The sequence below is a fragment of the Spinacia oleracea genome, chromosome 6 (genome assembly GCF_020520425.1).
Source record: "Spinacia oleracea cultivar Varoflay chromosome 6, BTI_SOV_V1, whole genome shotgun sequence".
Taxonomy (NCBI): domain Eukaryota; kingdom Viridiplantae; phylum Streptophyta; class Magnoliopsida; order Caryophyllales; family Amaranthaceae; genus Spinacia; species Spinacia oleracea.
In genome coordinates, this window is record NC_079492.1 from 45673166 (window position 1) to 45689367 (window position 16202).

Consider the following 16202-nt stretch of genomic DNA (forward strand, 5'->3'; position numbering starts at 1 on the left):
AAAACATCATTTCAGTTTCTTGCTTAGATACTAAGGGATTTTCCTTTTTAATAAAAGACAATAGTTGTTCGTTTTATTTTAAAGAGATGTTTTATGGATCTGCTAGATTAGTCAATGGACTTTATTTATTAGATCACGACAAACAAGTATATAACATAAATACCAAAAAGGCCAAAAAGAATGATTCAGATCTCACCTATCTGTGGCATTGTCGATTAGGCCATATAAACTTGAAACGCTTAGAAAGACTTCAAAAGTAAGGAATTCTAGAACCATTTGACTTAGAGGATTATGGTAAATGCGAATCATGTTTACTTGGCAAAATGACAAAGCAACCTTTCTCTAAAGTTGGAGAAAGAGCAAATGAACTATTGGGTTTAATCCATACAGATGTATGTGGACCAATGAGTACAAATGCTAGAGGTGGTTTCAGCTACTTTATCACTTTCACTGATGACTTCAGTAGATATGGTTATGTCTACCTAATGAAGCATAAGTCTGAATCCTTTGACAAATTCAAGGAATTTCAGAGTGAAGTAGAGAATCAATTAGGCAAGAAGATTAAGGCGCTGCAGTCTGATAGAGGCGGTGAATATCTGAGCTATGAATTTGATGACCATCTGAAAGAATGTGGAATTCTATCAGAATTGACTCCTCCAATGGAACGGTGTGTCGGAACGGAGGAACAGAACCTTGCTAGACATGGTCAGGTCAATGATGGGTCAGGCCGAACTTCCATTAGAATTTTGGGGACATGCACTAAATACAGCTGCACTCACTATAAATAGAGCTCCGTCTAAAGCTGTCGAAAAGACTCCATACGAATTATGGTTTGGAAAGCCTCCAAATGTGTCTTTTCTTAAGATTTGGGGATGTGAAGTATACGTCAAACGATTAATTTCAGACAAACTTCATCCAAAATCTGACAAATGTATCCTTGTGGGCTATCCAAAGGAAACAAAGGGGTATTACTTCTACAATACATCTGAGAACAAGGTGTTTGTTGCTCGAGATGGTGTCTTTTTGGAGAAAGATCACATTTCCAAAATGACAAGTGGGAGAAAAGTAGACCTCGAAGAAATTCGAGTCGAACAACAAACTCCAGAGAATGCTCAAGATGACATTCAGGATGAAACTTAGAGATCTTTAGAAGAATCTGGTGAGAATCATGGTCAATCTAGAAATGTTACCCCGCGTAGATCGCAAAGATATAGATCTCAACCGGAAAGGTACTTAGGTATTTTGACGAACGAGAGCTATGACGTTCTATTACTTGAAAGTGATGAACCTGCGACTTACAAACAAGCTATGACGAGCCCTAGCTCCAAGCAATGGCAAGAAGCCATGCAATCTGAATTAGACTCCATGTCTGAAAACCAAGTATGGGATTTGGTCGATTTGCCAGATGGCTACCAAGCCATTGGAAGCAAATGGGTTTTCAAACTGAAAAAGGACAAGGATGGGAAACTTGAAGTTTTCAAAGCTAGATTGGTTGCAAAAGGTTACAGGCAAGTCCATGGAGTGGATTACGATGAAACCTTTTCACCAGTTGCAATGCTAAAGTCTATTCGGATAATGTTAGCAATCGCTGCATATTACGATTACGAAATATGGCAGATGGATGTCAAAACTGCTTTCTTAAACGGCGTTTTAACAGAAACTGTGTTTATGACACAGCCTGAAGGTTTTGAGGATCCAAAGAATGCTAAAAAGGTATGCAAGCTAAAGAAGTCAATCTACGGATTGAAGCAGGCATCCAGGAGCTGGAATATACGTTTTGATGAAGCAGTCAGTGACTTTGGTTTCATCAAGAACGCAGACGAATCTTGTGTATACAAGAAGGTCAGTGGGAGCAAAATTGCTTTCCTAGTATTATATGTCGACGACATATTACTTATCGGAAATGACATTCCTATGTTGAACTCTGTCAAGATTTGGCTTGGGAAATGTTTTTCGATGAAAGATCTAGGAGAAACACAGTACATATTGGGCATCAAGATTTACAGAGATAGATCTAAAAAGATGATTGGACTTAGTCAAAGCACTTATATCAATAAGGTGCTTGATAGGTTCAAGATGGCGGACTCCAAGCGAGGCTACCTACCCATGTCTCATGGAATGACTCTAAGCAAGACTCAGTGCCCCAAAACACTTGATGAGCGTAGACGAATGAATGGGATTCCATATGCATCATTGATTGGTTCAATAATGTATGCTATGATATGTATACGCCCGGATGTTGCGTACGCACTCAGTGCTACGAGCAGATACCAGTCAGACCCAGGAGAAGCGCATTGGACTGCTGCCAAGAACATTCTGAAGTACCTGAAAAGGCACAAAGATGACTTCCTGGTCTATGGTGGAGATGATGAATTAATTGTTAAAGGCTATACGGACGCAAGTTTCCAAACCGACAAAGATGATTTCAGATCACAGTCTGGGTTTGTCTTCTGCCTCAACGGAGGAGCAGTAAGCTGGAAAAGTGCTAAGCAAAGCACCATTGCGGATTCTACAACTGAAGCGGAGTACATTGCTGTAAATGAAGCAGCAAAGGAAGCTATATGGCTAAGGAAGTTCATAGGTGAACTCGGTGTAGTCCCCTCCATTAAAGGACCAATAGCCCTGTATTGTGATAATAAACGGAGCTATTGCACAGGCAAAGGAGCCTAGACACCACCAGAGAGTCAAGCATGTACTTCGTAGATTTCACCTTCTACGAGAGTTCGTTGAAAGAAAAGAAGTCGAGATAAGCAAAATTGGTACTGATGACAACATATCAGATCCATTAACTAAACCTCTGCCGCAGGCGAAGCACAACTCGCACACTGCAGCTATGGGAATCAAGCATATTGGAGAATGGCTTTGATGTCTCTGTTTAATGTTTTAAAGTTTTAGAGTTTAAATCTTTGTAAAACATTATTGGTTAATCATTCACAATAAATGAAAAGAATTCATTTTTCCATTTAATTTGTGGTTTATTAAATGATGAGTCCCTTCAAATTGACGATATATTCAAGATAGACTGTCAGGACCAGTCCCGTGACTAAGAAATGTCTATCAAGTGAACTTGAATGTCAAAGGTTGAAAATGGTCCCTAGTCGGAGTTTTCTATAAAATTGGACGCATAGAAAACGTTAGACGATTAGAATGCAAGATGACTAGTAGTTCTGTTTCTTGAACTATGTGGACATGGCAATGTCATAATCATTTGCATAGATACTTACTTTGGGAAGACTAGTATCGGACAAGACCTATGAAACTTTACTGTAAGAGATGAAAATCTGTCATAAGTAAATTTCATTAAAATTATTAGACACTAAATCCTCAATACCTGAGTGATTTGAGATTACTTGTTTGAGAACTGGTTGCTTTGACGTTGACCAACCGTCGCACCATAAAAGGAGGCTATAAAGGCAACGCTCAGGTAACCACCTATCAAACGAAGTCTAATCTCAAGATCGCAAGATTGGGATTGTCCTCCCATAAATCGGGATGAGATGCTTAAAAGTTGTACAAGGCCACTCGGAGAGCTAGAAACTGTGAAATGCATGGCCGTGCTCGGATGAATCATAGGCTATGATTATCTGTTTATTTGATCAGTTGAACTCTGAAACCGAGGAACACCTCTGGACATAATAAGGATGACAACTCTTACCTTATGTTCAAGAGCAAGCATCGAGCGACAAAGGAATTAGGAAATGCACACTTGTCCCTAAGGACAAGTGGGAGACTGAAGGAAATAATGCCCTTGGTCCAAGTATGCATTCTATGTTAAGTCTAATAAATGCGGTTCAGTATTAATTAACAAGTTAATAATTCAGTGAGATCAAGTGAGCTGAATGCCTAGCTAGAGGCCGCTTCAGTTCAAGTGGAATTAATGATATTAATCCACAGCTTACTCTTGACTGAACCCGTAGGGTCACACAAATAGTACGTAAACGGATCAAGTATTTAATGGCATTAAATACTCCAACTATGGATATTCGGAATCGACGGATCTTGTTTTCAGTGGGAGCTGAGATCGTCACAGGCAAGAAATGAATACTCCGGAAACGATGATATTGCCGGAAACGGAAATATGGATCGTATCGGAAATATAAATATTATCCAAGTCGTAGATATTGCCGGAAACGGAAACATGGTACGTATCGGGAAATATTATCGGAAATGGAAATATTACCGGAATCGGAAATATTGCCGGAAACGGAAATATTGTCAGAATCGGAAATATTATCGGAATCGGAAAATAATTCCGGAAACGGAAATATTAAATATTTTTTCGAAACGGAAATTAATTCCGGAATCGAAAATATTAAATATTGTTCGTATCGGAAATATATTCCAGAATCGGGAATTTAATCGGAAGCGTATCGTACGAATAAGCATCGGACGAGGCCAGCCGGACGAGGGCCCAGCACGAAGCCAGGCCATCGCCCAGCAAGCCAAGCGCGCCACACGAACAGCCAAGGCCACGCCAGGCCCAGCGCAAGGCCAGGCCCAGCAGGCTGTGGCAGCGCGCACAGCGCGCGCAGCGCGCGCAGCTGCGAGCAGTGGGCTGCGAGCATTGTTGCAGCTCGCATGGGCTTGTAGCTCGCGTGGGCCGTGCGGCCGTGTGGGCTGGGTGCGGGCATGGCCTGCACGCTTGCGGGTCATGCTCGCGTAAGTGTTTGTGTTCGCATACGAAACCTGAAACATGCAGAATTCGTTTAATGATTAAATTCCTAATTCTATTTGATAAATTAATTAAATAAGAGTTTTATTATAATTCTAATTTAATTAATTCGTATCCTAATAGGATTCCAATTCTCTTTCCATACCCCTATAAATATGTGGCCTGAGTTCACAATTTATAACGAGTTATTTCAAGTATTCAAAGTGAGTTTTTGAGAAAAAAAATTCAGTCACACATCTTGCTCAAAAGTGCCGAAAATTTATAGTACCTTAGGGGCGATTCTAGTTGGTCAATCTTAAGGCGGATCCGGACGTGCTGTGGACTATCTACGGAGGGACGACACTTGGAGTCCTAAAGACTTGTTCTTGTTCGGTTCGGGCGCAGCTAGGGAAGGCACGCAACAAAGAGTATGCATCTAAATTATGCTATATGATTATGTGTAAATAATATGTATTCCTGGCTTAATGGTTGTTTCCGCATGATTTATGAATTGTCATATGTATCATAACCTAACACATACATCCAACTCCGATCCATTTTCAACCACTAAAGATAAAACAATATGACCAAATTTTGTCAAAGGTTAGAATATAAACTAGGCTATTCATATCATTATAAATCCATGGCTTCCAACAAAACCTACCATAACTAATAACAAGTTCCCATAGTACAATTCATTTCACATCACAAATTCACAAACCCGAATTTTGTAGCAAACCCAAAACATCATTTCATAACCTACACAAACCATCTCATAAACCTACACAAACCCAAAAATTCATTTCATAACCTTAATTCAACAAAACCTAATTGTAATAAACAAATAATTTCAACAAAACCAACTATTACAATTCATCAAAAACTACAATTAAAATTCAACAAAACCTAAATCTTAAATGTGCACAATTAAAATTCAATTAAATAATATCCACAATTAAAATTCAATCTTAAAATTCAACTAAAATGTACCATTAAAATTCAAACATAATATCCACAATTATAATTAAAATGCACAATTAAAATTCAATTAAATAATATCCACAAAATAAAATTTAAATGTACCGAATTAATCGATGAAGCAATTGAAGAGAGGAGGGCCAGCGGCGTGGCAGCCGGCGGCGTTAGCAAGCAGCGGCGACAGTATAGGAGGAAGCGGCGACAGTGACATGTGAAGAGGCCGGGGGTTGAACGACGATCAGGGGGCGGCGACGAGCAGGAAGTTGAAGGACAATGAGCTGTGCGAAGAGGAGGTTGACGCGGCAGGAGGACGAACAGCAGGTCGAGGAAGACGGAGGTTGACGGCGGAGGACGAGGTTGACGGCGGAGGACGAGGAAGGCCGAGGAAGTTGGAGGAAGGAATTGAAGCAGTGAAGGGGTGAAGCTTTTGCAATTGGGTTTCAATTTAGGTCGCTGTGGAATATCGAATTGGAGAGCTAGCGCCAACAAAATTAAATTTTAGAAAAATTCAAAACATCATTTGCGTCGCAGAATTACTAACCTGCGACGCAGATGACTCTAAGATGTTCTCAGAGTCATTTGCGTCGCAGGTTAGTAATTCTGCGACGCAAATGATTAAATAAATTGCGTCGCAGAATTACTAATCTGCGACGCAAAAGACTCTGAGAACATCTTAGAGTCATCTGCGTCTCAGGTTAGTAATACTGCGACGCAAATGACTAATTTTAATGATAAGAATTGTCAATTGCGTCACATGTTTGAATGTGCGAGGCAAATGTGGCGATGCAAATGAACACTTTTCCACTAGTTGAAGTAACATACCTAAATTCGCAAGTGTGAACTGGTCTCACCATCAGTTGATGGTGAGGACAGTCTCATATAAGAATTTGGGTGGTTAAAGGAGTAAAAGTCAACCATGGTGCGATATTTCCGAAACGGAGGAAGTATTTATTTGAAGTACGTATTTGGAGATAAATACGTTTAAATATGGAGTTAAAACGGATAAAAAAGTCAATAGGGGACTAATATTTAAGAACGGAGGGAGTACAAATTTTCTGATTTTAATTAAAAAATTATCAATCCTATACATTCAAGTGGGATAAAGTATATGGTGGGGGTAGGTGTTAAATGACCGGGTAATGATTTAGATGACGAGGAAGTATTAAGTGGATATGACTATTGAAGTAAAAAGCCGGCGATAATGACTTGGTGTCTTGGTGATAATAACTTAATGTTCGAAACAAGTTAGGAAAGAGAAAAGAAAGCAATTTATTTACATACTCTTACCTTTTTTTCCGCTGATCAACTTCTCAAAGTACAACCCTTCCAAGCTAATAAAAGGTCATGCAACAAAATCAATATTATCAAATGACAAAAATTTTCTAATTTGGCATATGATCATGGTTAAATAAGGATCTGACAATTTTATCTACCCTCTTCTATATCGTTGTTTTGATAAATGCTTCCACGAGAGGGTCAATCAAAATTAACAAATGAAGTACATATCAAAATGAAACAAAAAATTCTAATGTAGTTTTGAGATAGGAACTAAAAGGTTGATTGTATGTTGATGAAGTCCATGTTCAACTTTTAGTGAGTTCATGGTAAGCTTCTAATTTTTTTGAAATAATTCGTAAATCGTATCGAAAAACTTGGAACTTAGAAGAAAGACTAATAAACTATATGACAGTAGTTCAACATATATGACTTAACTAGGAGTCTATAACCTACACTCGTATACTAAATTACAAACATTTGTACCAAGTTGTTGCAGAAACCTTTAACGCAAATATTTAGGACAATACAAGGCCATATTCAGAAAAGACCACAACCCAAAAACGAACCTGCATCCTAGTTAGAAAAACTACTAACAAACAGAACCTCCAAATACCAAATTACATACACTACTGCCGCATTCATGAACCTTTATCGCAAATAGTAAGGACAATATAAGGCCATCATTTATATTTCCATAAGAGAACACCACGTCCACTATTCTAGTAAGAAAGACTACTGCGAAACATAAACACCGAATTCAACACTATCAAAGCTCCTCATCGCGGCGTTGCTTAGGCATCGATCTCTGGGCCTTGGCATCGTCTATACTCTCACTAGCTTTCTTGTTTCCTTCACCATATCCTCTCTTTTCCTTCTCCTTGGTCCAATTTATGTTATCCTCCACCTCAGCCTCCTTCGATGTTGCCTCTTCGGGCACCTTCTTTCCCCATTCACGAGTCGTCTCTTTTGCATCTTGGGCTGTATCAACCACTTTCTCCTTTGCTTGCTCAACCTTTTGGGCTATGTCATCTTTAGCCTCCTTGGCCTTTTGGGCTGCTACTTCCGCTTCTTGTTGGGCCTTGTTTTTTACCTTCTTCGAGGCGTATTCTACATTATCTTGGACCTTCTCCTTCACATCTTGGGCCTTCTCGATGGTTGCATCTTTCATCGATGAGGCCTTGTTAGCTGCATCACTAACACTTTGGTATGCTCTTTCCTTCCCTTGTCGGGTTGTTTCACTTGCCTTGTTTGCAGCCTCTTTTGCATTGTCTCGAACCCTTTCTCCCACTTCTTGGGCCTTCTCGGTGGCGGAGTCCTTGTAGGATGAAGCCTTGTTAACACTTCCATCTTTGACATTCGAAGCCTTGTTTACAGCCTCACTACCAGTTTCATATGCTTTCTCCTTTGCTTGTTGAGTTGATTCACTTGCCTTCTTCTTAGCCTTTTCAGCACTGTCTTGAACTTTGCTTCCCACTTCTTTCGCCTTGTCAGTGGCAGAGTCCTTTAACGATGAAGCCTTGTTTGCGGCCTCATTAGCTTGTTCATATGCTTTATCCTTTGCTTCACGGGACTTCTTAACAGTGGCATCTTTTGCATTTGACGCTTTATTGGCTGCCTCGTCAGCAGCTTCGTATGTCTTCTCCTTTGTTTTGCCTGAGGCTTCACTTGCAGTTTGACATGCCTTTGATTTTGCTTCTTTAGCAGAGTCAGACATACGTTCTCCTGTATCAACCACTTAGATATTCACATTTTGGCTATTCTAGCACATGAAATTATCAGATTAACATTGATAAATTCGCCAGTGTTGTTGCAAATTGCAATAATTGACCCCTATTCCCTAAAATAAACAAAAGCCACACCAACCTCATTACAACAACTACTCTAGTACGGAGTATAGTAGTACTCAGTTGTGAATGCGCCTCAAACAAGTTACTCGGTGTTATTAAGGTACTACAGTTACTTTACATGGGTGATGGGACTCATCCAAACTAATTAATCTACCATTTGTTCTAACAACTGACTCGATCTTATATCATCACATCACACGTACTACAAACAATTAAATTGAATTTCAACCCAATGCTAAACCTAATTAAACAAAACTCCTTGACATAAATATAAGGTATCGATCACAACTATAGTTTTTGACTTTTTGGTGCAACGTATTACAACTATATACACTCTCTCCAAAACTAGGATATGCGAGAATCAACAACTTTGAAAAAAAACCGTAATAAGTAATAAAATAAATTACTAAATATGATTCTTACCTTAGCGGTTATTTCTGATTTTATAACTAATGCAGACTCCTTGGTCTAGGTCTAGGTCTAGGTCTAGGGTTCGAATCCTTTATACTACCTTATTTATGCAATATTTACAAAAATGAGAAATTAACAATAAGGTACGGGGGTAATATACACACGTACCAGACACAACTTGCTGGATATTATCATTGCCGTCCGCAGCCGCATCGTCAGCAGAGTTCTTCAAGCCGAGCCCCTTTTGAATTTTCTCCTTAGCCCATTCTGTCCAAGGAGTAGCTTCCTGAGTGATCTCTTCCCCCACTTGATCAATACCAACTTTCGCTTCTTCTGGGTGCCCCTCTATCTTATCCGTCGCTGCCCCTGTCCCACTCCACGCCACCGTGGAGTTGCTTTCCACCATCACCACCGCCGCGGCGGCCACCACCATCACCAGTAGGCCCACCATTCTCAACCTCCTAGAATCCCCCATTCTTGCCTCCCGGAAACACAAAGTGAAGTATAATATATATAGTATGTTTTCTTTTGGTAAGCAAATGACTGTAAACAAATTGGTGTTGTAGTGGATATATAGAATGTTAAGGCAGTTGTAGAAATAAAGAGATTCATATATATATGTATAAATATGTTGGGAGGGGTTAACGTGTTCATAGGGTTGGACACTTGTCACTCAATCAACACAAGTTGAGGTGCATGTCTTCGTGGCATCGTCGTTACGCGACATCTTTTTTTCTTTTATCTTTTTGCCACTATGAAAGTTTCCATTATTGGAATTCATTAATGCTACGGTGTATTTCTTTTGCAACACCTAAACACTAACAATTTTACTTAGGGATACTTTAAGGATGTGTCCAACCATAACACCAAAGTGTATTTTATTTATAGGTGATTTTTATTTATCTGAATTTTCTTATTATTTAATACAGAGTAACTGATTAATTAATACAAAATTTTAACTGACACTAACAATTTTACTTAGGGATACTTTGATATCACCTAAGATGTCACACGAGTGTTGATGTCAATAATTATTTTATTTTCTTTGAAAATATATATGGAGTATATATCCTTTTCTGATTTATTTCACTACTACTCCCTCTGTCCCTTAATACTCGACCTGTTTTGATCGGACACGTTTGTCAATCTACAACTTTGATCACCAATTTCTTTAACTATATATTATAAAAACTTATAAAAATATTAATATTTTAAAAGTATATATTAAGATGAAGCCAACAATATATTATATACTAGCATTTGTTTTCATATACTATAAATAAAATAGGGTCAAAGTGAATTATGTGAATAGTGCAAAAAGTCAAAACAGGTCGAGTATTAAGGGATGGAGGGAGTACATTTTTACACAAATGCAACGGTTAAAAAGGGGCTAATGCAACGCCTACCTTCTTACCGTTGCAATAGATTGAACTAATGCAACGACTTTTAATGCAACGGGTTCAAATAAGTCGTTGTATTAGAAATAGATAATGCAACGACCTTTGCAACGGCTTCTGTGAAAAAATTGGCGCACAACTTATATGAATTCCCTCCTCGTTTTTTCCCCCAAAATTTTAAATCATTTACCCAAAATTTTAGAATACCGCCAACTCTTTCTCTCAGTCCTTCAAGAACATTAGAATTTTAAAAAAAATAAAAAATTCAGGAAAACGAAATTAAGAAAAAAACATACCCAATTCCCCCCCACAATTTTATTAGTTCTTCACTCTCAACTCTCTCAAAAGAACAGGAAGTAAAGAATTTGAAGGCAAGCGACTTAGGAAAGAAGGTGGCAAAGGAGGGAGACGGATCGAACATCACTCAAATGGTAATCATATCGTTTAAACTCAAGCCTTACTTAGGGTTTGCTATTTTGGTTGAAATTCATACCTAATTCGCTGAATTGCATTGTAACGAGTGTCATTAACTTAATCTGGTTGGGTTTTTCATCTGGGTAGTTTTTAATTATTGTTTTTAGGTATACGATATTTGTTTGATATAATTGTTGGTGTGATGTAGACAATTATGGAGCTGGAATTGTACTTATACCTTCTCAAGATTACTTTTTATGCTATGATATTATTCAAAGGGTTTGATTATTTAATTGCATATGGAAGTGAATTGTTTTGTGTGATTTTGTGATTGTTGATTTCAGTGATTTTAGCCTTGAATTGAAGATAATAATACTTGTTTTTGCGTGTAATTTTGTGGTTTTATCATGGTCATTTGAAAAGACTCAACCTGTTGTTGTGTGTAACTTTCTTTTTTGTACTGTAATTTTAGTTATTAAATAAGATTTGTGCTTTGGTAAAGCAGAGTTCTAAATTTCAGGAGATTATTATCTTAGCTCTTCCTTTGTTTTGGACAGTGAACTGATTTGTCCCTTTCCCATATGATTGATAGTAGGTGTTGTTCAAGAGGCATAATTCTCTTAACATACCAATAATGTCATTCCAGAAGTTGGAACGTTATGTAGGGTCCGAGAAGGTTGCCTTTGCCTTAGAAACAATAGCTAGAAAAGCTTGGCCTCAAGGTTCTTGCATAACTCCTAATAGGATTATCATAGTCAATGTGCTGTGTACTCTTTTTTATTTTTTTATGCATAGCAAGCAAAAACAACAAAAACACCGAGTTTAAATTACAATAACATGAGGTCCGAAAGTCCTCTAAAATTAAATTTTGGTAGATTCTAGGGGGGTGGGGGATGGCCATAGTTTCATTGCAACTCAAGATGGACCTCCTACAGTCCTTTGCCAATATGTTTGCAACCTTGTTTGCACTCCTCGGGACGTAATCAATACTCCATGTAATAGTCTCTAACATTTGGTCCTTGCATTTACATATTATAGAGTATGTAAGGTCGGGACTCAGGAGGAGGGTTGTTGCATTTACATATACCAGTGAATATCTGTAAATGAGTTGGCAAGATTCACAACATTCAGGAAACGAGGAAAACCCTACCTAAGGAGATGAAAAAAGATTGACAAGAAAATCTTGTATTCCACTTCAGATACTGCAGCTAAAGATGTAACTTCATGACACATTTAGAATCATGTAGAATCTTCAGGTTTTATTTCAAGTGTAAAAATTCCTATACATGTTACTTGACCCATTTTTAAACTAACTTTTAGTGGTAAAATAAAATTAGTAGTCCAATAGTCCTTATTTGAACATTGGACTTTATATGACCTTATGTTAATGCTACGAATCAACCTGAAAATAGAGGATCAATTGTACTTTTGTGTTTTGCTGAGTGATAGAAATGCAGAAGAACGTTCTCGTAAGAATTTAGGTAGTAGAATGATTTGTATTAGCTCAATTGGGTCATTATACTAATTATAAAATTCCTCACAATTCCAGAGGTGAGAATGCTCTCCCATTACAACTGTAACAGCCCACCCTTAACGGGCTGCTTTCTAAACACACTTAGTCCTAAGTTAAACAAACTCAACATAATTATAACTTTAAACCCTGTTAAACAAACTTTAACTCTTCAACAACTTCAAAGATTTAATCACGGCTTAGCCTATCTCAAAGATACTAATTAAAACTCTTTTAATTAATTATTAAAATTTCTGCAGCACTTCCCCTAAATATGGACGACCTAAAATACTGTTTAGGAAATTACGTCAGATTTTCTTTCACCTGCTATTTCATCATTCCAGCATATAACATCTCCCAAAACCATCATTGGAGTGACACCAACGCAACAAGGATATATAATCCATAAAGAATAACCCAAAGAAAAAAAACTCTAGAAACAAATTATACAACCCATTAATAAATGAGGAAGGACTTAAATACACTTGGAGAATCCATATGCCCGCCTTGAAACATATAAGGCCTCTAGAGGACTTCTGCGCTTGATTCTTGCTGCCTGCAAAATATTTTAACTCTGCCCCCACCAGGACAGGTTCTTTGAACAAAATCAGCGGAAATCTGAGTACACACATCCAACCAAAAATGCATTTGATAGGTGGCTCAAAATAATATTTGTTTTAGTTTTTTTTTTTTATGTTTTATTCTGAAAAGCAACTTCTCTTATCAAACTCAATTGGAAAACATAACTTGATAAAATGTTATAACCTCTTTGAAATCTATTTGGCGAAATCTAGATTATTCAAACAACGATTCGAAAAACAATAAAATAACATTACTCACAAAGGCTTCAGACTTACTTACCATCTCACAAAGTCTCTAAATTCACAATCAAATCAACTGAATTAGGCTCACAACTTTAAGATTCATCTTGTCATTCTCATACTCTTAATCATTTTCAATCATGTAATTTAGTTCCTAGAGTTTGTTAATGCGCTGTATAATTTCTTCTTAAAGCTTTTTTGTTTATAATTTATGGATTACATATCTGTATTGGAGTCGTAGTTAAGTTAAGTTTCTTTGGTCTAAAGTTAAGGGTGCTTAGAAGTAGCTTATTAAGTGTGGGTTGTTGCAGTGACGCTTTGGTGATGTTTTGGAATGATGTAATTGAAGTAGGTGAATAAAAAGATACGACGTAATTTCCTAAACAATATTTTTAGGTTGTCCATATTTAGGGGAAGTGCTGCCGAAATTTCTAATAAATTAATTAAGTTTAAGACTTAATTTGTGACTAAAACTTTGAAGTTGTTTGAGGAGTTAGGTTGTTTAGCAAGATTAATTGTAATTTGCAAGCAACTCGTTAAGGGAGGGCTGTTACATCAATAATTCATAATCTTAATTGTAGGGGCATTGCAATTATGATTTGTGTTATCTGATTTTTGGTTTTGTTATAATTGATGTGATAAGATGCCTGATTCAGTAATAAGTGTTATTGTTTGTTGATCTGATAAGATGCCTGATTCAGTAATAAGTGTTATTTAATTATTGACGTGATAAGATGCCTGAATTGTAGGTTTTGTGTTATTTGATTCAGTAATAAGTGTTATTGTTTGTTGATCTGATTCTAATTAGAACAACGTATACAAGCTCCTCTTATTCTTTTTAATTAGATTTTCATTTTCTAAACTTATTGCCTGCATCTTTTGTGCTAAAATCCCTACACCTATATAAATTTTCCGCAAACATTAAGTCATGACAGAACCTTGTATGTTGATTCATTTCTGATAATTTGCATTCAAGTGTTCACCCTGTGTGTCATAGTTTAGCAGTGTTGAAGTATCTCTAGGACTAAGTGTAGGATCCTCAAGGTATCCACCTCGGTCAATTACTTTCTTCCCAATTATTCCTATGGGGTTGGTTCTCCGACGTGAAGGGTAGCCTGGTACATCAACACCAGCTTGGATACAAAGTTCAACAATGGCAGGGATATGGTCGTAATCAAACCTGGTTTCCTGCTTGATTTGCCGGCCAAAAGGGTCCAAGAGATGTATGACTCGATTGCAATAAGCACATCATTGATTGATCCCTTAACCCATAAATGATATTTAATTCTGTATTATGTTTCTTGACTGTAGTCCAATGTTGTATGGTTTATATTTTCATTTGACTTAAACTTATTCTACTTGTTGGACACTGTAGGTATTCTAGGTCTCCATCACCTATGAAACAAAGATCTACGTCTCACTCTAGGTCCATATCTATGTCTCCTCCTAGATAACGGTCCCATTCATGTCCTAGGTCAAGGTTTGCGAGCCGTGGAAGGTTAGTTTGAAGCTTAAAAGGCACATTTGTTGTTCACTTTCTGCTTGACTGCTAACTCTTTATACTAGCAGGATTGAGATCCTCTAGAGTCACTCACAGAGAACTTCAGGATTTGTTTTCCAAGTAGGGAAAGGTGAGTACCGGATGTATCCTGATCGAATATGCTGTTGTCAAGAGATGAATGGACTTTCATTCTTTTGGCTCGGTTATGCTCAATTTATTTTTAAGAAGATATTGTGAATGACTAAAAACTAGTTAATACAAGAGAAATTAATTGGTTAATATATGTCTTCAAGGGTATGTAAGTAGTTGGATTTAAAAAATCTGAACTTCTTAATCTTCTTAGTTATTTTCTCTTGTCAACATCAGTTTATAAAGAATAAAAACATTCATTAACTTCTATAGAGTAGTTATATTTTCCATTTTCTTATATCCACTATTTGGCTTTGTATTTGCAGCATTTCCTATGTGTAAAGGCTAGAGATGTGGGGGATTATTTGGCACTGCCAATGCTCCAAGATATTAAACATTTTCCCCTTAGCTCTGTTTCTTATTTCACTGCCAAGCAAGAATCAAGATAATTCATGTTATTTTTTTCTTCCCTTTTGTTATCCTTTTTATCTGTATTTCTATCGTACATGAACACATTCTTGTTTTGATCTGTCACATAATCTTAAATCGTGATTATATATATAACCATAAATCGTTCATGACAACTATTGGATTTTGTGACTAGGAACCATATTCTATGTTAATAAAGCTAATGTAGTGTCTGATTCACAGAAGAAATGTACTTCAGTGTATTTATTATAATAATGAGTGAGTAGTAGTGATCTTGATTGTCGAAGGTGGGGGTTTTCTCAATTCTGCCGAAGTTTGTAAAATTTTCTGTGACCTAAAAAGCCAAACAAAAACTGTAGCTATTGATACCAGAATCTTTATTACGTAAATAACATGCAGCAGAAAATTAGTTTTCAGAATTGCAGCTCTTGATATCTGAATCCTGATTTCTAGCAGTATATTCGAGTGAGATTATGTTATGTTCAACTTCTCCAAGAACTTAGACTCGCAATATGATACGGCAGAAACAAGGGAGTAATCCAACCTAATCAAACCTTTCTCCTTCAAGACTAGGTGCAACAAACTCGTAAGTGCAGACACAAATAATACACACACACAGAAATAAGAGAAGCAGGGAGAAGTTTAATTGATGAAAACTCAACTGAGTGGAATACAAAATCAGTAGCTTTAGCTACCACTCTCATGGTTAGTGACTTTAGGTGACAACTCTCTTTACAACACAAAACACAGGATATCCTGCTCTCTCTCTTCTTTCTCTATTTAAGCACTTAGGGATTGCTTCCTAGTATGCTTCATTTAATGAGGCTCTGCTGCCA

General features: G+C 37.3%; 1 protein-coding gene and 1 long non-coding RNA gene across 2 annotated transcripts; one reads left to right on the forward strand and one right to left on the reverse strand.

The window, feature by feature from the left end:
- Positions 1-7292: 7292 nt before the first annotated feature.
- On the reverse strand, positions 7293-9730 carry LOC110799654 (late embryogenesis abundant protein D-29-like). The gene is made up of 2 exons (XM_022004938.2): positions 9334-9730; positions 7293-8629 (listed from the first exon to the last, which is right to left on the reverse strand). Exons 1-2 carry the CDS (start codon positions 9638-9640, stop codon positions 7674-7676), a joined length of 1263 nt encoding a protein of 420 aa, XP_021860630.2. The 5' UTR covers positions 9641-9730; the 3' UTR covers positions 7293-7673.
- Positions 9731-10698: 968 nt separating this feature from the next.
- Positions 10699-15501, forward strand: LOC110799652 (uncharacterized). Its single transcript, XR_008923502.1, has 3 exons — positions 10699-10993; positions 14683-14938; positions 15264-15501. It is a non-coding gene; the product is annotated as an uncharacterized lncRNA (long non-coding RNA).
- Positions 15502-16202: the final 701 nt, after the last annotated feature.

Excerpts from the sequence above, each read along its gene's own strand:
- LOC110799654 (XM_022004938.2), bottom strand. The coding sequence starts at position 9,640 with ATGGGGGATTCTAGGAGGTTGAGAATGGTGGGCCTACTGGTGATGGTG. Across the intron at positions 8,630-9,333 it reads TATCCAGCAAGTTGTGTCTG|GAGAACGTATGTCTGACTCT; the intron begins GTACGTGTGTAT and ends TGGTTGATACAG.